Source organism: Tiliqua scincoides, chromosome 5, assembly GCF_035046505.1.
Source record: "Tiliqua scincoides isolate rTilSci1 chromosome 5, rTilSci1.hap2, whole genome shotgun sequence".
Classification (NCBI taxonomy): Eukaryota; Metazoa; Chordata; class Lepidosauria; order Squamata; family Scincidae; genus Tiliqua; species Tiliqua scincoides.
The window spans coordinates 119720556-119743366 of record NC_089825.1 but is presented as its reverse complement, the minus strand read 5'-3'; the positions used below and the strand labels follow the sequence as shown (position 1 = coordinate 119743366).

General features: G+C 47.1%; 1 protein-coding gene and 1 pseudogene across 1 annotated transcript in view; one reads left to right on the top strand and one right to left on the bottom strand.

Annotated features, from left to right (window-relative positions):
* The first annotated feature begins 1065 nt into the window (after window positions 1-1065).
* Window positions 1066-22811, top strand: part of PTPRH (protein tyrosine phosphatase receptor type H) — a 32543-nt gene continuing 10797 nt past the window's right edge. The window contains exons 1-11 of the mRNA XM_066630346.1: window positions 1066-1087; window positions 7176-7355; window positions 7646-7756; window positions 10565-10840; window positions 14680-14958; window positions 15403-15675; window positions 16886-16964; window positions 18590-18637; window positions 18909-18999; window positions 20268-20358; window positions 22287-22363. Coding sequence (XP_066486443.1) covers window positions 1066-1087; window positions 7176-7355; window positions 7646-7756; window positions 10565-10840; window positions 14680-14958; window positions 15403-15675; window positions 16886-16964; window positions 18590-18637; window positions 18909-18999; window positions 20268-20358; window positions 22287-22363 — 1527 coding nt within the window. The remainder of the gene's footprint in view (window positions 1088-7175; window positions 7356-7645; window positions 7757-10564; window positions 10841-14679; window positions 14959-15402; window positions 15676-16885; window positions 16965-18589; window positions 18638-18908; window positions 19000-20267; window positions 20359-22286; window positions 22364-22811) is intronic.
* On the bottom strand, window positions 11016-11132 carry LOC136654853 (5S ribosomal RNA; annotated as a pseudogene).

The following is a 22811-nucleotide window of genomic DNA, read 5'->3' as shown; positions in this document are numbered from 1 at the left end:
CCAGCTCCCTTCCTATCTATGCACTTGGACCTTTGGGACCGGTAGTCCTTGAAAAAATATCTCACATAGGAATTCAAACATAGGAATTCACACTTATCTCACATAGGAAAACTTTCTGCCTCTCAAACTGCAAGTCCTACTTTAGCTGCTGCACAAACATACTCCGTTCAAGAGGCAAGCCTGGGCCAACAACCCTCACGCCCAGTAGTTGCTTGCTCTACTCCGGTGGTTCTCAAACTTTTAGCACCGGGACCCACTTTTTAGAATGAGAATTTGTCAGAACCCACTGGAAGTGATGTCATGACCGGAAGTGACATCATGATCAAGCAGGACAATTTGTAGCAATCCCAGTCTGCAATCCTACCCCCACTTTCCCAGGAGTAAGTCCCATTGACTGTCATTGTTAAAAGCATATACAGAGTAGCCTGTTAAAAGTACAGATCTGTAACATTTCCCCAAATGCGGTCACGTACCATGATAGCGTCAAGTCTAATATATTAAAGATGAAATATTGAAATGAATGGGGACCCACCTGCAATTGGCTCATGACCCATAGTTTGAGAAACACTGCTAAAATTTACCTTCTACCTCTGTCCTAACAGGTGCTGCTGCTGTTTCTCCTTTATTCTGGACAACATGGTGAGTAGCTGCTGTTCCTCAAGTCAGGGGGGTCTCCAATGGACTCTGATTGATTTAAATAGACCTAGAAACAGTCATTGGAAAAACTTGTGCTTAGTATCTTTTTTTTCATGTTCTGAACATAACTTTGAATGCTGAAGAATTACCGACTTCCCTGAAGAACCAACTTTGGCTCAAAACATATTGAACCAAATTCATTGCTCTTGTAGTCTGTCTTGGCTCCACTTCTTTAGTCTTCTGGAGGGTGCACGTGTGAACATAGGAATGGTTTTGGATATATTTCTAGTTTTGTATTTGCACTCTGGGCAATCCAGGATGACATTTCTCATGCTGAGTATTGTAACTCTCTCCACTTCTTTCTGTTCCTCCCCCCCTTCTCCAGCACAAAACAATAATATAACCACACCCAGACCCACAACTTCGAAGATGTCCAACACAACTATCACCAGTAAGTAAATGACGGAATCTCTTTTTCCTCCTTCTCCATACTTTGTATCCAGACCACATTCACGTGATCAAAATTTGTGTGGTTGGTCTGTGGAACTCTTTGCCACAGGATGTGGTGATGGCGACTGGCCTGGATGCCTTTAAAAGGGGATTGGACAAGTTTCTGGAGGAAAAATCCATTACGGAGTACAAGCCATGATGTGTATGCGCAACCTCCTGATTTTAGAAATGGGCTATGTCAGAATGCCAGATGCAAGGGAGGGCACCAGGATGCAGGTCTCTTGTTATCTGGTGTGCTCCCTGGGGCATTTGGTGGGCCGCTGTGAGATACAGGAAGCTGGACTTGATGGGCCTATGGCCTGATCCAGTGGGGCTGTTCTTATGTTCTTATCATTAGGTCAGAGTGAGAGAAGCACTTGCAAATCCAGGTGTGCCACCTCCCAGCCTCTGATTGGCCACTAGCTGACCCAAGACTTCCTGGTGCCTGAGGCAACACGTCAAATGCTCCCCCCCACCTCGCCTTATCCTTTACCTGTGTCAACCTCAGCCGCTCCCTGGATTGGAAAAAAAGGGGGGGACGGAGCAGAAGAGGGAGGAGAGAACAGTGATGTCTCTGACACTCTAACCCAGGGGTCCGCAATCTTTTTGAGCAAAGGAGCTTGATGTTTGGCACTGACATCACCACATCATCGCCAAACTTCAAGGTTGTCGAGCTCCCAGAAGTGGCTGCACAGAGCTTGGCTTGGAAAGCAAAGCCTCCCGCCCAATTTGTCGCATGCCAGACAGGACATGGCAGAGGCACCTGCCCAGACTCACAGAGTCCCTGTGTGATGTGCCCTGCCATTCCCTGCCTGGCACACAGCAAATAGGGCAGGACACTTTGCCTCCCAAGCTGAGCTCTGTGCAAGCTGGATGACTTTGGGTGCCGGGCTGGATCCAGCCTGCGGGCCGTAGGTTGCAGACCCCTGCTCCAGCCCGTCGGCCTCTCTACACCTTCGTGCTTCCTCTTCTGCTCCACTCCCTCTTCCTTTCCCAGTCCAGGGAGGAGGAGCAATGGAGGCAAATGGACAGACAGAAGTGGGCACCCTCTGCTAATCTACTGCCTGAGGTGAACGTCTGAGTTGGCCTCATGAGTGGGCCTGCCTACCTCTAGGTGGCAGGGGCACAGGCAGGGTGGCCCCGAGGGGAGGATTTTTGAAATGAAGTGTTGGGAGACAGAAGAAGGCAAAACTTTGGGGGGGGGGGTGGGTGAGTAATACTTTGTTCCTTCCGCAGCTTTAATCCTGATTACAGAACTCCAACTTAGCTGGAATTTTTAGTTATTGGTAGTCAGGTAAACTATTTTTCTAGGGGAAAATATTTTTAGTTGGGAAAAGTTTCTTCCATAGGCTTTGAAGGTATGGTTGGCAACCTTCAGTCTCGAAAGTTTATGGTATAAGCCTACAGCACCCAGTATTCCCAGGTGGTCTCCCATCCAAGTACTAACCAGGCCTGACCCTGCTTAGCTTCCGAGATCAGATGAGATTAGGCATGTGCAGGGTGCTTTTATGAAACTAAAGATCCTGTGGCATGAGGGAGGTGGTAGTTTCAACTTGGATCAGAACTATGGCAGGGGCAAATTACTAAAGCACCCTTTAACTGTGGTTCTGCCACATGTCCTCAATTGGCCTGCTATTAAAAAACAACAACCTAGCCCCCCCCCCCCCAAAAAAATCAGGCAATATTGTGCATTTACATCCACTTCTCATTTGATCCTTAAATAGCTTTCAAAGGGGATATTTATGGAAGACCAGTTTCGCAATAGGAAGTAGTCATGTGAGCAAAGTGGAACCTCCATGTTCAGAGGCAGTGTATCATTGAATGCCAGTTGCTGGGGAGCAGTATCAGAGAAGGGCTGTTGCCTTCATGGTCCAGGCTGGTGGGCATCCTGAAGGCATCGGGGTGGCCACTGTTGGAAACAAAACGGTGGGCTTGATTGAGCTTTGGCAACTTGTGTTGAGGACCCTGCCGGATACAGCCAAAGCTCAATCAAGTGCACCGTTTTGTGGGCATTTGCTGTCACACGAAGTGTTTGTTCCATGCCAGTAATTGTTTGCAAAACAAATGTTGCGGTGAGGTCTTTTCCAGTCCTGTTTTTGTGGCCTGGGACCTTCTGCTTCCATGGCTCATGCTCTGCCATAGGTCTACAGCCCCACCTCACCCTTCTGCCTCTTTGAGTGCCTTGCCGGAGTCCTTGTAGGCTCCTTCAGGTTAACTGCGTGACAGTATTCCCCAAAATACTGATCAGTGAAGCAGTCCTTTTTATCCTGAATAACAAACAATTCAAGGCAGTAGAATTACCCATTCTAGTGGAGAGCAACTGGAAGGAGGCTGCCTATTGCATCTCTGCAGGAGTCACTGTTCCAATCAGGAGGCACAGGATACTGATTCGTGCAGAACAATGTGGAAGATTAAGAATTAGTTGCCCGCAGAAGAGCCCATTTTCTGTGTCTCTTGGAAGGAAGCAAGCTCAATGCAGGGACTTAGGTGGAGATGTAATGCACAGCCCCTTCTGAAGGCAATTAATTCTATGCACCAAGAGTGACTGAATGAATTCTGTCATACCGAAAGCAGAGATGAGGTTGAATGCTTGAACAGAGCTAAGAAATTTTAACCTACGGCTAGAGACAGCGAGATCATTTTAATGGGGAAACTCAAAATGTGAACATACCCCCACTGAAGGACTCTGGGTCTATTCTGAACTGGGTCCAGGCCCCTTTGAGCTAAACCCAATTTGAAATGGGGTTGGTACCTTAAAATGGAGTTTTTGTATTTAACACAATGCAGACATTATCCAGCCTGCCCTGCCTTTCTGCTGCCCACTTTATCCAAGCAAAATGCTCCCCCTTGCTGGAAACAATTTTCAAAACTGGCTTGTCTTAAAATCAGCTGTCCCATCATTTTCTGCCATGGATCGTAGAGTTTGTAGTTTCAGCCGGAGAAAACCACAGGTCCCATGATCCCAGCAGGCAATGATGCTCTGAGCAAGGAAGCAGAACACCATGTGTTTGGGCTGTTCAAACATTCCTGCCAAACTCTCAACAACCCCACATGGTTTTGGGGACAAGCCTGGGTCTCACCTATCTTTACATAGGTACTGGGTCTCACCTATCTTTGCATAGAGCACTCTAACTTCTGCCTTCCTTTAGTTGCCTCCACAGATAGTTCCAATGATCTCGGGAGAATCAATGACACGTTGGCCATTATGAGCTGTCCCTCGGATGGTGAAACCATCACAGTGAATCTGAGCAGCGGGGAGTCGGAAGTACCAGATTTGACGTGCAACAGCAGTGCAAGCAATTTCTCTGATAGTCCATGTGCTGAGTGTGTGTTTGAAAGCTCCACCCTGCAATTGTTCAATCAGTCTTCATGCATGTGTAAGGACAAAAAGCCACAATTTGTGCCAAAGGAAATCTGGTTCTTGTTGGGGGGGGGGCAAAGTGGAGGGGGCAGTGCACCCCTGAGTCCTGTGTGCCATCGTAGGGAACCCTAGGACGCATGCTTACATGGTTCAGGGCCTGATCGGCACACATTTTGCTACATTTTGTAGCACACATTTTGTGACCATGACCAGGTTCCAGACCAACAATGCCAGCTCTTAACCAGGGACTCATTTCCGAGCCTGGGTCCCAATCACAGCCTGCCACCCCCTTCCCAATCATTACATTATTGTACATTATTATTTATTGCATCTTATCCCACCCTTCCTCAAAGGCATTGGTTCCCAAACTGTGCTACACAGTTTGCACAGTTACAAAGGAAACCAACTGGGGAGCTATGGAATCCTTGATAAAAACCCACCGCCCTATACAATATATAGATTTGTAGCCCTAATGGGGAGCAACAGCCAATTGCTCAGTGGGTCAAGGGAGCCGCCAGTTGAAAAAAATTGGAAACCACTGCTCTAAGGCAGGGGTCTCCAAACCCTGGCCCGGGGGCCAGATGAGGCCTGCAGGGAGTCTGTATCTGGCCTGCGGCCAGCCTCTTGTCCCCTGAAAGCCCCTGACCCACTTTGCTGAACATGACTGGAACTGTGCTCTGATTGTGTCTGGAGGGTGTTCTTAGGGCCAGAGAGGTTGGATGAATGAGCCCATTTATTCACATATCTACCTCTAATTTATTTATATAAATTTTATATTTAAATTCTTTGGGGGGTCCTCAGAACCGTGCCAGACATTTGATGCGGCCCTCTGGCCAAAAAGTTTGGAGATCCCTGCTCTAAGGCATTGTTTCCCACACCATTTAGCATCACGACCCACCTCGACCTCTGCTGTGTGTTGTAATACAATGTGCAGTGTGTCACACTGCAAAGCCTTACTGAGAGCCTCTGGAGGCTACTTCCTGGTTGTGCTGGGCCCACAACCCACTCCACTGGGCCCTGGAATGCCTTGAGGAAGTGTCTGGAAGTGACTTCTGGTTTGCTTCTGCAACTTCTGGTATGCTTCCAAGGGCATTCTGGGCCCTGCGGAGGCCAATGGAGTAGATTGCAGGCCCCACACAACCTGGAAGCAGCCTCCAGAGGCTTTGTAGTGTGTGACTCATTCATTACATCACAACACACTACACATTGCATTGCAACCCACTGTTTGAGAAATGCTGCTCTAAGGAACTCATGGCAGCTTACACCATTCTCCTCCTCTCATCTTATCTTCATTACAAGATAGACAACTATCATAAATAGCTGAGACCCTATCCTATCCACACTTTCCTGGGAGTGAAAGTGGAGTAAGCCCCATTGAACACAATGAGACTTAGTCTGAGTAGACACACATAGGATTGGACTGTGAGTTGGTCCATGAAAAATCCAAAGCCAACATCTAACTGTACCATTACTGTGGCCAACCATCTGTGTCCTTTTAGTGGGTGCTAATTAAGGGATTGCCAGATGATGACCTTCCTTGAGTTTCTTGGCTACGTAGGGATCTGAACTTGGCACTCCCAAATCTTGGCCAACAACACACTAACCACCACCACAACCATGCATAGACAATCAGTCCAATCCTATGCATGTCTACTCAGAAGTAAGTTCTATTGTGTTCAATGAGACTTACTTCCAGGAAAGTATGGATAGGATTGCAGCCAATATTTATTTTCAAAGAAGAGAGATGTTGAGCCTCAAACCAGAAGTTGTGTCTGCTCAACGGTAGCTGCTTCCAGATGATTCTGCAAGGCATTTTGGGGCCCATGGAGGCCAGTGGAGTTGGTAAGCTTGGTGCGACCCAGAAGCAGCCTCCGGAGGCTCCCAAAAGTGCTTGGTGGCAGAACATTGAGTTTCGGGTCATGACCCACCACATATCAAATTGCAACCCGACCCATGGTTTGAGAAATGTTGGTTTAATGCAACTTTCTCCGCCTTTGTCTCCTGATGCCCCTATATTAGAAATGAGATTGTTGTGAGGATAAAATGGACAGTAAGGGCTAGTCCTTGGACAGACTAGTTCTTGGACCATCGCTGATGCAGGTGCACCAATGGACCACACGCTGCCTCCTGTGGAGGTGGGCAAGTCTGGAAGCCTCCTCAAGGTAAGGGAATGTTTGTTCCCTTACCTCTGGGCTGCATTGCAGCAGCATTGATGCTGGAAAGTTGGATAGGATTGGCCCAAAATTGTATTGTGAAAATATATTCATCTTTAATGACTAGGGGCCCAGTCCTAAGCATGGCTACTCAGAATTAAGTCCCAATGTAGTCAATGGGGCTTATTCCCAGGTAAGTGTGGATGGGATTGCAGCCTAGGTAAGTTATGCATACTGTATTTTCAAATTAGAATGGAGGTGACAAAAATATTATTCATGGCATACTTGAGAACTTCCGTCATTGAAACCAGTTTTTTGACCTGCCGGCCATATAAAGGGAAAGCAAAATCGTGTTGCACTGTTCTCACGAGCGACTTGGGAAAGGTTGGAGCAATTGTGTACCACTGGCCAACAGTTCAAGTACCACCACTGGTTGAGAAATGCTGGTCTAATGGATTTTTTTGGGGGGGGAGGGTTTCATGGGATGGCTGCAGTGGGCTCGTTGTTTTATCTCTTGCCGTTCTCTTTCTGCACAGGTTCAGAGCCGACTGCCAGGAAGCAGACAAACAATTCTATAATCCTTCATTGGCAACATTCACCTGACCGGTGTAAGGTTACAGCCCATGTCTCAGGGCTGATTGCTGGGCAGAGCTACAACATGACTGTGTACAGGTCCAGGAATAGAAACTGCAGCCAATCCATCTATGAAGCCACCCGTGAGTTCCATTGTCATCACCTCCTTGTGGCAGCTGGTATTGCTGGGTGGCTGTACTTACTGTGGGGCATTGCATGATGACTGTGTGAGAACTCAGAGGACTGGAGCATAGGGCATCCCTCCGCTACCTTCCAGCCTGATAAAGGTCACCCTGACAAGTCTGGCTGTGTGATGTATGCACAGTGCCCACTATTGACCAATGTTGAGTGTGTGGCATTTTTCTGACCAGCATTGCTTTATTTCATTTTCAAATATTTATACCCTGTCAGAAACACCTTTCTTGTGTCACAGAACCTTCTCCAGTCCTGAAGGTTGAGCTAGAAGAGCGCACAGTGGATTCACTGGAGATTAGATGGATACCACCTGAGGACCGTCACACTGTCAACTACACCTATGCAGTTGGTCTGTCAAACATAACTTCTCTACACAACTGCAGTTTTCCCGCCAGGAACCCGTGCAATGTGAGCAATCTGGAGGACCGTCACCAAGACATCTACACCTGTGTGGTTAATTGGTCATATGTAACCCCTCTAAACCACTGCAGTTTTTCTTTCGAGAGAACATACAATGTGACTAGGAGCGGTCTGGATGCAGGAGTCACTTATAGAGTCGTGGTTTGGGCCATTGCCAATGATATCTGTAGCATTCCGACATGTATAGATGCTACCACAGGTAAGATTGGATTAGGCTGCAAGGTGGAGGGGTGTGGTGAAAATATTTGGGGATCTTTAATTCAGAAAAGAAGTATGAGTACAGAGGGATGTGATATTGGCTAATTAAGCAAAGGAAGGAGAAAGCAAATAGAAAGCTTTTTTTTTTTGTCTGTCTTGCACACATAATACTCAGATTTAAGTACATGAGCAATTTTAACTCATTAATTGACTGGTGAATTGCTGATACTCATATAGTAAGTTGACAAAGATTGCTTCAAATTAAATGGAAGTTCGGCCTAAAAACAGAAACAAGATATTGTTTGGTGAGAAGGTTCTCAGAAGATCAGGGTTCAGACATGACAGAGGGATGTTTGGCTGCTGCCTCCGAACCACATGCAAACCCCTCCATCCCCAACACACACAAAAATGCAATTCAATTTGGTAGCCCATGGGGGAATGCTTGGCAAGATGCTGGAAATACCAGTTATGGGGAGGGCGTCCATTCTGTGCTCTCTCTGGTGGTCCACGGGGAAGCATCTTGCCTGGTGAGCACTCTCTGCAGACTACCAAAAAGGGTGGAGATTGGACCCTCCTGCAGCTGGCACTTCAGCAAACACTGGACCACCAGAGAGGGCAGAGAATGGACTAAGTAGTCTACAGCCGCAGCTGACACTTCAGTGGTCCATGGGGGAGTGCTCACTTGGTGAGACACTGAAAGTGCTCAAAGGGGATCATCTTTTTTTTTTTTTTCCTGAGACCTCACGGACCGCTTCTTAGGGTCTCATGGATCACCTGTGGTCCCCGGAGCACAGATTGGCAACCACTGCTCTCCTGACACCAGTGATGGTTTCGCTCATGTGCGTTCATCACTTAATGACTGACAGCTGCATTGCTTGTGTGAATGGGATGTCAACGCTATAATGGCACAGACTGAGCCTGCGTATCTTCGCAAATCTCTGCTCAAGTTTCACAAGAGTTTCTCACGTTCAGGCTGCCAAGGTCCAAGTGGTGTTCATGCACATGTGACCCAGGGCTTACTCACTCACAGCTGAATGAGTGCCTGTACTCACTTCATTTGGGAAAAAGATTGAGATGTTGTTACAATGCCACCAGGGGGGGGGGGGCATTCACCTATTGCTTGTGGTTGCAGCCATTTGTTGATGAATGCGTTTTTGCATGAACGCTTGATTCCGAAGCTTCACCGGAGTAAAGTGTGGCCCTGTGGGCTTTAGAAAACATTTTCTTTTATTTTTTTAAATCAAAAAAACCAAACAAACTCAGAGGAAGAGAGAGACTGAGTGAAAAGAGAGGCTGAACACATTTATTCCCGAAGGACAGCAAAGCTTTGTTGAATCATGATTTACTACAGAAGTGAAGTACATCTGAAAGAAAAACAACAGCACTGGATAAGCAAAATTAGATCACAAGCTGTACCCAGAGCCAGATTAATCCAGTGTGGGGCCTGCAGTGCTCAGGCACAATAAGATTGTGCCTACAGTAAATTTGAATGCAATTATTTATTCATGTTAGTAATGACGTCTGTAAGGATTATGTACAGTACAGCATGCAGCTCCCCGACATGTCAACGACAGGATAGCCAGAAGTGAGATGCCCATTTCACCAGAGACAGCTTGCAAGCTTTTAGTGGGGGGCCCTTGAAAATGAGGGGCCTGTGTCATATGCCGCTTTTGCTACTAGTTTAATCTGGCACCGGCTGTACCACTGTTTGCGTATAGACAGCTAATTCCCCAGAGATCCATACAAAGGGCTGCAGCAAACAGCGATCAGCTAGGGGCAGCCTGTCCATGAGGCTGAGGAGGAGGTTGCCTCAGGCAGGAGTTTGGTGTAGGGGGAAGCACACTTCAGTCCATCCATTCACCCTTACGGGATACAAGCCATGATGCGTATGCGCAACCTCCTGATTTTAGAAATGGGTTGTGTCAGAATGCCAGATGCAAGGGAGGGCACCAGGATGAGGTCTCTTGTTATCTGGTGTGCTCCCTGGGGCATTTGTGAGATACAGGAAGCTGGACTAGATGGGCCTATGGCCTGATCCAGTGGGGCTGTTCTTATGTTCTTGTGTTCTCCTCTTCCTCCTAGTCCCTGGAATGGAAAAGAGAGGCATGGAACAGAAGAGGAAGTGTGGAGAGGAGAGTGATGGGACAGCATCCAACACTCTGGCCTACCACTCTTCTGTCCTCCACACTTCTGCTCCATCCTCTCTTCCTTTTCCAATCCAGGAAGCAGCAGAGGATGACACCTCAACAAGTAACAGGTGGGCAGCATTATTGTGCCACCTCAGGAGCAAGGACAACTTGGGCCAGCCCCACACAGGAGCATTTTACATAATAAACATTGTAATTAATTCTTGCTAGTGATTAGTACTTCCCAGATCCTGGCCAATCACTACTGTCTTGCTTGGTCTGCATCCTCAGCGAGTGCATTGAGGGTTGTGACTTGGAATGTGTTGCTTTCTTAGTGCCCGATGGGGCAGTGCTTGACTTCTCCAAAGCCAGAAGCCGGTGCTGTGTATTAAATGAGCCTCCTCTTTCCCCAGCTCCAAACAAGCCCAGGGATGTATCAGTGACTGGAACATCCAACAGTACTCACAACCTCTCCATTTCCTGGCTTGCCCCCCAAGACCTCAACAGAAAGGATTATGAGTATCGGGTGAGTTGGGCCAATGAAAACAACACGGTAATAGGGAACGAAAGCACCAACAACATCAGCTGTATACTTCACGGACTCCAGCCTGGAAACCTGTACTTGGTGAATGTGTCCTCATGGATCAATGGCGTCCCAAGCTCCGAAGTCAGTGAGTGGGCTCTCACAGGTGAGCGCGACTCTTAGGAGGGCTGCCGCATGGCCTGGGCTTTGCACAGTGCTCAACTTTAACGCAGGGATGCTCCTGAGATCCTTCGCATCTGAATTTCACCCTGAATTTTGGAGAGTGTTTCTAAAGTGTAATTGTTGGTTGGCAACCTTCAGTCTCGAAAGACTATGGTATAAGCCTACAGCACCCAGTATTCCCAGGCGGTCTCCCATCCAAGTACTAACCAGGCCTGACCCTGCTTAGCTTCCAAGATCAGATGAGATTGGGCATGTGCAGGGTAATAGTTGTGTATTGGGGAATCCTCTGTTTTGGTTTATATTTCCTAATTTTGTACAGAACAAAGGCATACAACTTAAGATTTTCTTTCATTTCCCTCTAATTTTAAGGTCTCATTTATCTACTTTCAAGTGCCTGGTTTTTTGTGTTTGTTTGTTTGTTTTGTTTTTTTGGCCTGTTTGAATTGGGCCTAATTCCCTCTTTTCCCTGTTTAATAAGCTACTTCCATTTTTGATAACTCACCGTCCTGTTCTCTCAGGCTGGAGCACAGAACTATTGCTCCTCACTCCCTTACAGATTGCTCAGGGCTAAGGCTGTAAGGTGGGGTGCGTAGGTGGAGAGGACTGATCAGGTGAGTTGGCTTCCTGGCTGCTTCCCAAACAACCAGCTTCTGTACCGAGAAACCCCCAGTGATTTGGTTCAGAGAGAAGGAATTAGAAGGGGGCAACTGTTTTGGGTTTTCCCTTTCCCTGGGGGCAGCAACTACCTTTCCTGGGGGAGCCTGTGCCAGGGTGCTGTGACTGTACATGCAGGTGTATGGCAAGGTCAGGTGTGCAGGCTGATTCCCTTGCTTTGTCCTCTACACCTGCATGCAGTGGTGTAGCTAAGGGGAGTACGTTGCCAAGGATACCACACCTTGAGGGGGTGCCAACTTGGGATCTGATGGTGGATCCCAAGGCAGGCGGGCACTCGGAGGCATGCCCCACACCTTAGAAGTCCTCCTGGAGATCTCCAAAGGCCTCTGGAGGCCTCCAAAAGGCATTTCCAATTTTTGGCAAAAACTGGAAGTCTCCAGAAGGTCTCTTGAGGTGTTCTGAGGTACAGGAAGGCCACACGTGGCCTCCCTGTGTGTCAGAACATCTCTCAGAAGTAATTACAGTGACATCATATCACTGCAATTAATTCCAGGTCAGGCACTGGCAGGGGCGACATGGCATAGATGGTCCCAGATGCCGGAGGGTCCAGCTACGCCATTGCCTTCATGGAGGGCTGCAGAAACTTCACTGGATCACCACAGGGATAAACACATACAGATGTATTGCCTGAGTTAAGGACAGCCATCACAGAGACATCCCAACTTAATAATAAGGCCATGAAGTCAGAAGGTTTGTTTAAACAGCAGGGTCTTCAGGCCTCGCCAAAAAGTCTCAAGAGAGGGAGCCATTCTCAAGTCAAGGGGAAGGGAGTTCCATAACATTGGTGCCACTACTGAGAAAGCCCTGTTTCTTGCCGACGCCCCACGTACCTCCTTAGGCAGCGGCACTTGTAGAAAGGCCTTCTCTGATGAACTGAGAGGACGAGCCGGATTGTACGGGAGTAGGCGATCTCTAAGATAACCTGGCCCTTAGGCAGGAACTTAGGCAGCTGTGTTGTGCTTTTGCACAGCTGGTTGGCAACCTTCAGTCTCGAAAGACTATGGTATAAGCCTACAGCACACAGTATTCCCAGGCGGTCTACCATCCAAGTACTAACCAGGCCTGACCCTGCTTAGCTTCCAAGATCAGATGAGATTGGGCATGTGCAGGGTAACAGTTGCTCCAGCTGCCATCCATCCATCCACTCCAACATTTTTCTGCAGGTGTGATAGCACTGGTTTGTGTGTGTGTGTGTGTGAGAGAGAGAGAGAGAGAGAGATGCTGGTTTGGGGGATGGAGATAGATGCTGCAATTGGAAGAGGCAGAAGTAGTGGAAGAAGGAGAGCCAGCAGAGTCCTTCATAGAACTGGACTTGTGTTTCTCGCCAACTCACACACATGCAAATGGGTAACACTGTAAAATGTAAAATGCAAGTTGTAAAATGAAACTAATGCAAATGCAGCCCCCCCAGTCTAAGCTGCTCTAAGGCCCAGTTTGTCCAGTACACACACACACGCAAAAGCAAGGTTACCACAGAGTGTACGTTCACCAGGGAGTTAATTATTATCTATTTCAATAGTAAGCATTGTTTAGTAAATATAGAAGTAGATATTTTTACACTGTTCTTCAGCCACTACAGACAATTGTTCACAGTTTTCGTGACACTGCATGAATAAATAAGGTTTCGACTTTACGGACCTCTGGGCTCTCACCTGTACTTAAGGAAGGGACTGTTTGCGTTCCAAAGTACAGGAGGAGAGGCGAGTATCTGCATGGAATCTGGAGATGGTTGGTCGGTCTGTGGAACTCCTTGCCACAGGATGTGGTGCTGGCGTCTAGCCTAGGCACCTTTAAAAGGGGATTGGACAAGTTTCTGGAGGAAAAATCCATTATGGGGTACAAGCCATGATGTGTATGCGCAACCTCCTGATTTTAGAAATGGGTTAAGTCAGAATGCCAGATGCAAGGGAGGGCACCAGGATGAGGTCTCTTGTTATCTGGTGTGCTCCCTGGGGCATTTGGTGGGCCGCTGTGAGATACAGGAAGCTGGACTTGATGGGCCTATGGCCTGATCCAGTGGGGCTGTTCTTATGTTCTTAACTACAATTCCCAGGAGGCCTTGCAGGTCTTCTTGTTGTCTGGTGTGCTCCCTGGGGCATTTGGTGGGCCGCTGTGAGATACAGGAAGCTGGACTAGATGGGCCTATGGCCTGATCCATTGGGGCTGTTCTTATGTTCTTATGTTCAGCAGACAGGGGGAGCAGAGTTTGCCCCCCAGCAGAAGCAGGCAGCCAATTGCTTCTTGCTGACTGCATGTATGTGCGCCCTCAGTCCTGTGAATCGCCCCCCCCCCCCCACAACCTGAAGTGGTACAGCCTAGATCAGGGAGGTCAAACATAAGGCCCGGGAGCCAGATGCGGCCCACTGAAGCTTTCCTTCTGGTCCTTGAGTTTTCAGCTGCTGAGCAGTGCTGAGGTGGCACTGCTGAAAGGGCAGCCAGCATGTTAATTGGGCTCTCCCATATCTTGAAACCTGATCATTTTTTGCATGTTTTCTCTTCTGTCATTTGCAGCTAATGAGTTCCTAAGTGAGGAAAAAAAAAGTGCTTATTTCTGGTTGTGACCTGTTTAATGACATCACTTCCTGCCTAATGACATCATCTCTGGCCCTCAGTAGGCATCATGAATGCTCTTCGGCCCACGATACGAAACTAGTTTGACACCCTTGGTCTAGAAGCAGGACAGTCTGAAGACACAGTTTGGCCGCCTCATCCGCCTTCTGTGAGGACTTGGCCGAAAGAACAATGGCACTGAGTATTTGCTAGATTAGAGTCAAGGTGGCAGGGGCCATGGAGCCCTGGCAAGGAGAGTGCAAGGCCGGCCCATCCATGAGACCAACTGAAGCAATTGCCTCAGGCAGTAGATGGGTGGGGTTCACCATCTCTGTCTGCCTGTTTGCATCCTTGACTTGGAAAAGGAAGAAGTAGACAGAAAGGAAGAAGAAATGTGGAGGGGAGGGGAGTGGTGGGAGAGAACAGTGGATAGTGGGAAGCTCACACTTCTTCAGGTAAGGGGCACAGCATTATCTTTTGGGTGTCAGAAGATCTTGAGCTGGCCCTGGAAGGGGCCGTGGCTGGAGAAGCCAGGACTTCTGCACTTTTCTCTAAAACTTTGTGACTTGATTCACACTTTCTCTCTTTTCCACACAGCCCCATTGCCACCTACGAACTTCAGGGTCTGTGCCATCAACCAGACAGATGCTACCTTGTCGTGGACACCCCCAGAACCTTGTTTCAGCTATTTTGAGCTTTATTGGCAGAAGATGTCAGTGGGATCTGGAGAAAGGAAAACCTATCAGACAAGTGACCCAGTGGTACCAGTGAATGGGCTTATCCCAGGCACCAACTACACCTTCATTGTGATCAGCGTGGCCACAGCGAAAAGCAGGACAACGAACAGCACAGCGGTTCAGCTAGAGAAGTCCACAAGTACTTATCATTGTGGGCCAGGGGAGCTGGGCAGAACAGGAAGCAAAAGAATGGGATGGGCAGAATCCACATCAGAGGGACTGGGATTCTAATGGGTGGGAATCCAGGGCCAGACCACCTATGCTGGGGCAGGTACCTCAGGTAGATGATGGGCAGGGGATCTCCCACTCCCACTCTCTGGACTGGAAAATGAAGAGGTGTAGAGGAAGTGTTTAGGAGGAGAGGGGTGGGCTGTAGCTCTGGCCCACCATTTCTTCGTCCTCTCCGCCCCGTCATCATTTCCTAGTCCAGAGACTGCAAGAGAGAAGGGAACAGAAACCTCAACGGTATGGTGGTATATAATGTATATAATGTATAATATAATGTATATAATGTATATAATGATGGTGGTATATAATGTAACAAATAAATTGTCGTGGTCCACTTTGTTTCCTGTCTGTCCAGAGCCAGCACAGGTGGACACTGTGGTCTGCCTGCCTTTGAAACGGGACTGCGGTCTGAATGTGTCCTGGACATATCCCCAGGAGTATGGAGTCACCACATTCCAGGTCTCTGGGCCTGGCTTTCTAGAAGACACCCAGAACAAGACATCAGTGGCGGTGAAGGACCTGCACCCTGGCCTAACTTTCCAGATTGTGGTGACAACTTTCTGGTACGACCAGCACGAAACGTCCAAACCCATAAAGTGTTCCACTTTGTGTTCCACCAGTAATACAGGTGAGGTCTAGAATCCTTTCAGTGGCACCCTTAGATCTCATTGCAGCTGGTGGAATCATCCAGGCAAAGTTAGCCTTTGGGCGCAATCCTAACCAACTTTCCAGCACTGGCATAGCTGTGCCAATGGGGCGTGTGCTGCATCCTGCAGCTGGGGGGCAGTCACGGAGGCCTCTTCAAGGTAAGGCAATGTTTGTTCCCTTACCTTGGAGTTGCATTGCCCTTATGTCAGTGCTGGAAAATTGGTTAGGATTGCGTCCTTTGTCTAGGAAAGTATCCTTGAAACAAAAACTGCAGGAAAGAGTCAGGGCCAAGTTCAATAAGCTGCCTTGCCCACAGCATCCATAGCATGATTTCAGTGTTACGATAAGATTAAAACAATCTACTAACCAAAACAGGGAGAGCCAGTGTGGTGTAGCGGTCAGAGCTGTGACAGCCATTCATGAGGCCAACTGGGGCCCAACCCTATCCAACTTTCCAGCACCGGTGCAGCCGCAATGTAGCCCCAAAGTAAAGGAACACATGTTCCCATACCTTGAGGAGGCCTCAGTGTCTGCCCTCCACCGCAAGATGCAGTGCACGCCCCATTGGTACAATTGCACCAGCTCTGGAAAATTGGCTAGGATTGGGCCCCAAGGCAGTTGCTTCAGGTAGCTGATCAGGTATTCTGGGATAAGACACATCTATACAATTTGGCTTTTAATTAGGTCTTTGGTTTTATTGATGAAGTTTTCTGGATCTTCACTTGGGTTCTTTAAAGTTATGATTAGTTGCTGCCTGTTCACCATTGCTTTTGTTTTTATCCTAGTGTTTAGATTTTAGGTTTTATTATTTTAGATTTTTCTGAACTATTTATTAGTGTAAAATTATATATATGTGGACTGTAATTTTTTTTTAAAAAGTTTTTAATTATGTAAGCCACTTTGAGTTACTCATCATGGTTAAGAAAATCAGCATATAAATACTCCAAATAGCACCTAATTCTGTCTTCTGGTTCACCTCTGCTGCTGGTCTCCTCTCTGGGTTGGAGAAGGAGGAAGCAGATGAGGAAGAGTGGTGGACTATAGCACTGAGAAGGTTAAGAGATGGGAGGGCCACTGCATGGCCTGATGCACACACCCCACTTCTGAAAATACACATTACACCCACACCTTCACCTGGGAGACCCAACAGTTGTGTCATTACCTTCAACATCGTCCTTCTGTGCTCTCAGGGGTTGTAATCGGAGCTCTGTGTCTCGTGCTGCTGTTCCTGGTAATTCTTGGCCTGCTGCTGTTCTATTTCAGGAGAGGGTAAGTGAGCCAGATAATGTAAGCTTCCTTTTCGTGGTATTATTGCCCCCAGCGGGGTACGCTGAATTCAGAGACACCAAGGAGTTCAGCAAAGGAGACAGCCAGTTTCCTTTGCACAGCTGACTTTGTAGAATGTATTGATCCGCTGCTGTCCATGGGGAGGGTGACACTCCACCTTGCTCTAAAGCCCCTTCCCTAGTTGCAGGAAGAATTACTCAGCTCCATTCCAGCTTCTAAAACAGTCTTGATACGAAAGGTTTACACTGGTATAATATTTATTAATTTGCCAGGGAAAGAAGGTCAAGATCACTAATTCTCAACATCTTGTCAAACGATGACTCCCAAGATTCTTTGAGGGAAGCCAAGGCAGATAAAATAGCATAAACCTAATATAAGCTTGTACTCAGTGGCATAGCTAGGGGGGGTGCAAAGCGCTAAGTTTTGCAGGGAGCCTCACCACAGCATGCAAGTAGTCTATCCCCTTCAGGGGTGGGAGCAAAACAGAGGCGAATGCTGAGGCAAATGACTCTGAAGGGGAGGGGAGAGACTGCTTGCACGCTGCTGTGAGGTTCCCTGCAAAATTTAGCGCTTTGCACCCCCTCTAGCTACACCCCTGATAGAACTGTAGCTAGGTTCTGACTTCTTTCTAGTTTTTATGTTTTTGAGCTGCTCTTCAGAGCCGGAAAGACTAGAGATTTGCATTAACAACAACTAAAAGAGGCGGAGAGAGAAATAAATAAATGCATTTGTAATCTGTACCCCTAAAAATGTTGGGGTGCCATAGAGATGTGTCTTTGGTCTGGGTTAATGCTAGCAGAGTATGGAGCTGAATCAGGTTTTTAAAATACTTTCCCCTCCATGACCCTGTCACACTTCTCCCCTTCCAGCCTCAAACCAAATCACAGGAAAGGATGGAGAATTAAGAACGGGACTGAAAGTTGTGTTTGTGCTTTGTCTGAATCACTTATGCCTGCCTTAGCTTGGCAGCAACTCCCAGCAGGACAATGTTTGGGGAGCAAATGAACAATAGGGACCTGATCTCACTGGGTTTTCCCCTTGCACGTCTCTTGCTCCCACAACCGCCTCAGTCTCAGGGAGCTTGCCAAGCTCATTGCGTGTGCAGACTCTAACTCCCTGCCTGCAGCCGCAGTCTTCGATCCCCAGCTAGCCCCCCTTCCTTTCTCGGTGAGTTCCACAGACGAGGGGAATCCAGCAAGAGAACTGAGTAAGCAAAGAGAGTGACTATTCAGAATTTGTCCTTGCCCATCTTTCCCCACATGTGCAAAACATATCACCACTTTGTGCAAAAATCAAAGTGTTGTTTGGGATCTTTTTTGGGATATTTGGGGACCCAGGAGAGACGAGCAAACACAGCTTTGTTCTTCCCATGCGTCCGGTGAATATGTTGTTCAGTGCACCCTGGGTTAAGCTATCAATTGGTTTTTCTTTAGGTTTTTTCTCTTTCTCTTTCTCTGTTCTTTTCCCCCTCTTCACTAGAACTTAAAGATCCCTCACAAGCTTATTAAGGAAAGCATCTATCTATCTCACATGCCCTTTTTGGATGGGGGGAGGGCACCAACGGATGCCACCAGGTGCCAGCTCTGATTTTGCTGTCTTGTTCGCAGGGGGAAGAACATCTTTGGGAAGCCGAAGACAGCTGAGGAGTCACGAAGGTGAAACGCAGGGCAAGGCCTCTGGTGGTGACCTGAAGACATTCATATTATGAAGCTGTCAGATACTTGGCTGTCCTTGCTCATTATTGCCTCAGGCAGACGCTCTCTAGGGCTTCAGGCAGGGGTCTTTTTTTAGCCCAGCCTGGAGATGCCAAGGGTTGAACTTGGTCCTTTGCCCAGGTCCTGAACTCCTAAGCTGCAACTCCTTCCATGGTCTGCACTTCTAGGTATATACCTGTGAACCGATCCCTTTTCTCTTCCCCCTCTGCAGAGTTGTTGCCCCTGTCTCTGTGTCGGCTTTCCCGTGTTACTGCTCAGAACACTTCTCTGATAGTGCCTTTGGTTTTGCCCAGGAATACCAGGTATGAGGGTGGACTCAATGCATCTTGGGAAAGGGGGCATTTTCACTCTACCAGACTTTCTTATGATGTTGGTAAGAGGTATTTCTGTGCTTATTTCATGAGGATCATTCCCCCTTCAAGTAGTGTATCAGGGATACCCCTCCCCTTTCCATGGTGGGAGGTGTGTGTGTGTGTGAGAGAGAGAGAGAGAGAGGGAGGGGTCTACAAAATAAGGGTTACTTGTTATTGATTTTGCATATATGAGGTCAGCTGACTTTATCAAGAAAAGAAAAAGCTTAGTTTATCTCACCAAAGCCACCCACCTTTTGATATGTTTAGATTACCGCCTTACCGTGACCCAAGAAAAAATTGTTCATTGTGCTAAGACAGCATAGCATGATGGCATGGTGTAATGATGGCTTTTTCTCCATGGTGAGCAGTGCATAATGGAACATATAAATTGCTTTCCCTCTCAGGAAGAGTAGTCTGAGCATTGCCCCTGACCAGATTTAAATAGGGTTCACCCTCTCTCTCTTTTCTTATCTATTTGTTCCTTCAGTTTTGACCTTGCCTTTCTATACATTAGGTATCCACAGTGGCGTACAAATGAACAAAACAGATAAAAAATGATCAATAGGACAAAACAGAGTAAAAACATTTTTGAATATACACAGTTCATAACACATCTGTGCAAACTGTAACAGCAACAAAGGTTTATAAAAAAACATCTGTTTTTGAGCCCAATCCTGAGCATGTCTCCCCAGAAGTTAGTCCTATTACAGTCAATTGAGCTTCCTCCCAGGTAAGTGTGGATAGGATTGCAGCCTCTGAAAGCCACAGAGCGATAGATGTGAAAAGTCCGAGTAAGCCTCATTTCAAATATTATAATTAACATATAGCATTAAGCAATAGGCGTATTTATTTTCTTTCGGGAAGAGAAACTGTTCATCCGTGTCTCCTCTCAAGGGCCGTTGCATCATGGGACATCTCTCCTCATCAAGTGTCACTATGTCAGCAGTCTTGAATCCTGTCTTCATTAAGAGAGCATTGCATGATGAAGTGCATAGTCTGTCTGGCTGGCAAGGGAGGCTTGTTCCTGTGTTCTGGGATATTGGGACCAGCCCCAGTTTCGGTTTGGGGCGGAAATAGACAATAGTATGGAGGATACTATCTCTCCCACATTGTAATATTTTGTTGTGCCTGTGTGTGGTTCTGTCTCCCTGTTTTTGGCAACCTCTCTTCGCTGCTCAGCTGATTCAGTCTGTCCCTCTTCCTTGCTTGTTCCATAGCAACTGCAGGACGTAGGGACTGGACAGCCCTGGAGTGTGGCACAGCGGCCTGAAAATCAAGTTAAAAATCGCTATAGCAACGTTCTACCATGTGAGTTTCACTCTTTCCTTCTGATTGCATCTGTTGTCCTTACTGAAGAGCCAACCTTCATATTGGACATCTCACTAGAGGGAGATAACTTTGGGTGTAACCTTTAGATCAGCCATTTTCAACCACTGTGCTGTGGCACACTGGTGTGCCGTGAGTGGTCCACAGGTGTGCCACAGGAATTTGGGGGAAGGTCATTTATTAATAGGGCTAATGGGAAATGTGAGCCCTCAATGGCAGCATGGAGTGCCTGGTCAATTGTCAAAAACCTGGTGGTGTGCCTTGACCATTTTAGTGCCTTGTCAGGGTGCAATGAGATGAAAACGGTTGAAAATCACTGCTTTAGATCAATGGGTCTCAGAGAACTGAGCACCAAACAGGAAAATGCCGATCTCTGACTCTCTTGACCACACACAGATGGAGACCGTGAGGGAGCTAAGGCAGAACGTGCACTAGCATCCTTGAGATAGCTACAGCCCAATCCTGATGGCATCCAGTGCTGCCGGAATGAGCATTCTGGCAATGCTAGGCACTTTCTGGTATTGCAAAGCATGGCACGCTGGAGCACAGGGCTGACCACTGCCGGAAGCGGCGAGTGGCTGGTTCTGTGCAGCAGTGGACTGAGGTAGGATCGCGCAGGTAGGGTGGGAGGGAGGTTGGGGTGGGCAAAATTGGGCAGTAACAGGGGCAGGGAGCAGGGTAGATCAGGTCCACATGCATATTGTTGGTGCAGATCCAAGTAGACCAATTGGTCCAGTAGGGGCTTGTCCCAAGGAGGCCACTGGAGGTCAAAACTCCCTTGCAGGATGCAGTGGACGCCCCGTTGGTGCCACTGCATTGCCACATGTGGAGTTACATTGAACTGGACTGCCCGGTTCAATTACTGGTATGTCATTGTATCATCCAATAGTACTCTTTTACGATCACTCTGGTCAATTGGGATGCCTATGTGCCTAATCAGCTGGTGCATGTAAATCCCAGCCAATGGGCTGGTTGGAGTTACTGTCCTGGTTGGACCTAGAGATGAAGAAGACAGCACATCCACAAACAACCTGTCCGCTTGGCCATGCAGTCTTTCTGCAATGGTGCTGATTTCAATGTATCTTAGGGAAGCCTCTTTCCTATTGAACCTTCTGCCAAGGTTTTCCTTAAGATAAACATATGGGGGAAAAGAAGGGAGCGAAGGAAGCTCAGTCATCACCACTACCAAAATAAGACTTCAATTATATATGGTTCCTATTGTCAACTCAGTGAGGATTAAATCATATTAACTGCACAGATGGCACAGAAAAAAGTACTATATTGTTGAAGATGATGCTGGAGGACACGGCTGCTCTTTGAGCCCAGAGCTCAAGATCCAGGCTGCCTGATAAATCATCTTCACAATATAATTGCCAAGAACTGGCATCACGTAACAAATGTTGCCATAATTACAGCATAATATCACAAAACGTCCACAACTGAGGAATTGCCGAGGTATGACAAATAGCAAAATTATCTAAACCTAACAAAATTCTGAGATGAAGAGAAGGAAAAATATAGATTTTTTTAACCCCAAAAATGTTGACAACCACAGTAAAGCATTGATTATTCATGTTTGCCATTCTTTCCCCATTTCTAAATATGACTTTTTTATATTGTTCCACAGCTATTATTCCTGTGTTTATGGTCTCTTGTGATCATTGGACAATAGACCTTTGTCCCTATATAATTTCATTAATTTCAATAATGTTTCAAATAATTTCAGTAAATGGAATTTTTCAGTAAAAGGAAGTTTTGCAAGCCCTTCCCTCCCACTCCCACATATTGTTTTTCTTCACCAATTACAGAAGTGTCAGGTGTTTGTCTCCATTTGGGGGGGGGGTTTCTTTAGGTTTATTTACTTCTGGTCGTCACAAGTGTCTTTTTAACTCCTTTTGCTTTCTCTACAGATGACAGCTCACGAGTCCTGCTCACCCCCAAGCCTGGAGACCCAAACTCAGATTACATCAATGCTAGCTATCTGCCTGTGAGTCGCACCTATTACAATTTGTATGAGATACCACACTGGATGTTAGGTGGCAGTTTTGGACCTTCTTGTGCCAGCTTTGGTTGTTGCTGCTGATCTTGGATTTTATAGGATCCAGATGTTGTTTTGCAAAACTCACTGTAGTGATGAATCTGATTTTCCATTTATTCTAAGATACTTTTGATGGCTGGTTAAAATTACCTGGGTTTTGGGCCTGCCATTTAGAGCTTTTTCTGGAGTTTTTCAGTCTTATTACACATGCCTGGAATTTGCTATTGGGTATAGAATACAGCACTCTGAGAGTCTTTGCTTTAAAGAGATGAATAATGTGAGTCCTTTATTACTGCATAATCTTGAAGGGATACATGAGGAGAAGCCAGGAGGTGAAGTAGAGAATCAGAGAAGTTCTGAGCTGGAATTCTAATAATCAAGTAGTGGGATTGTGCTT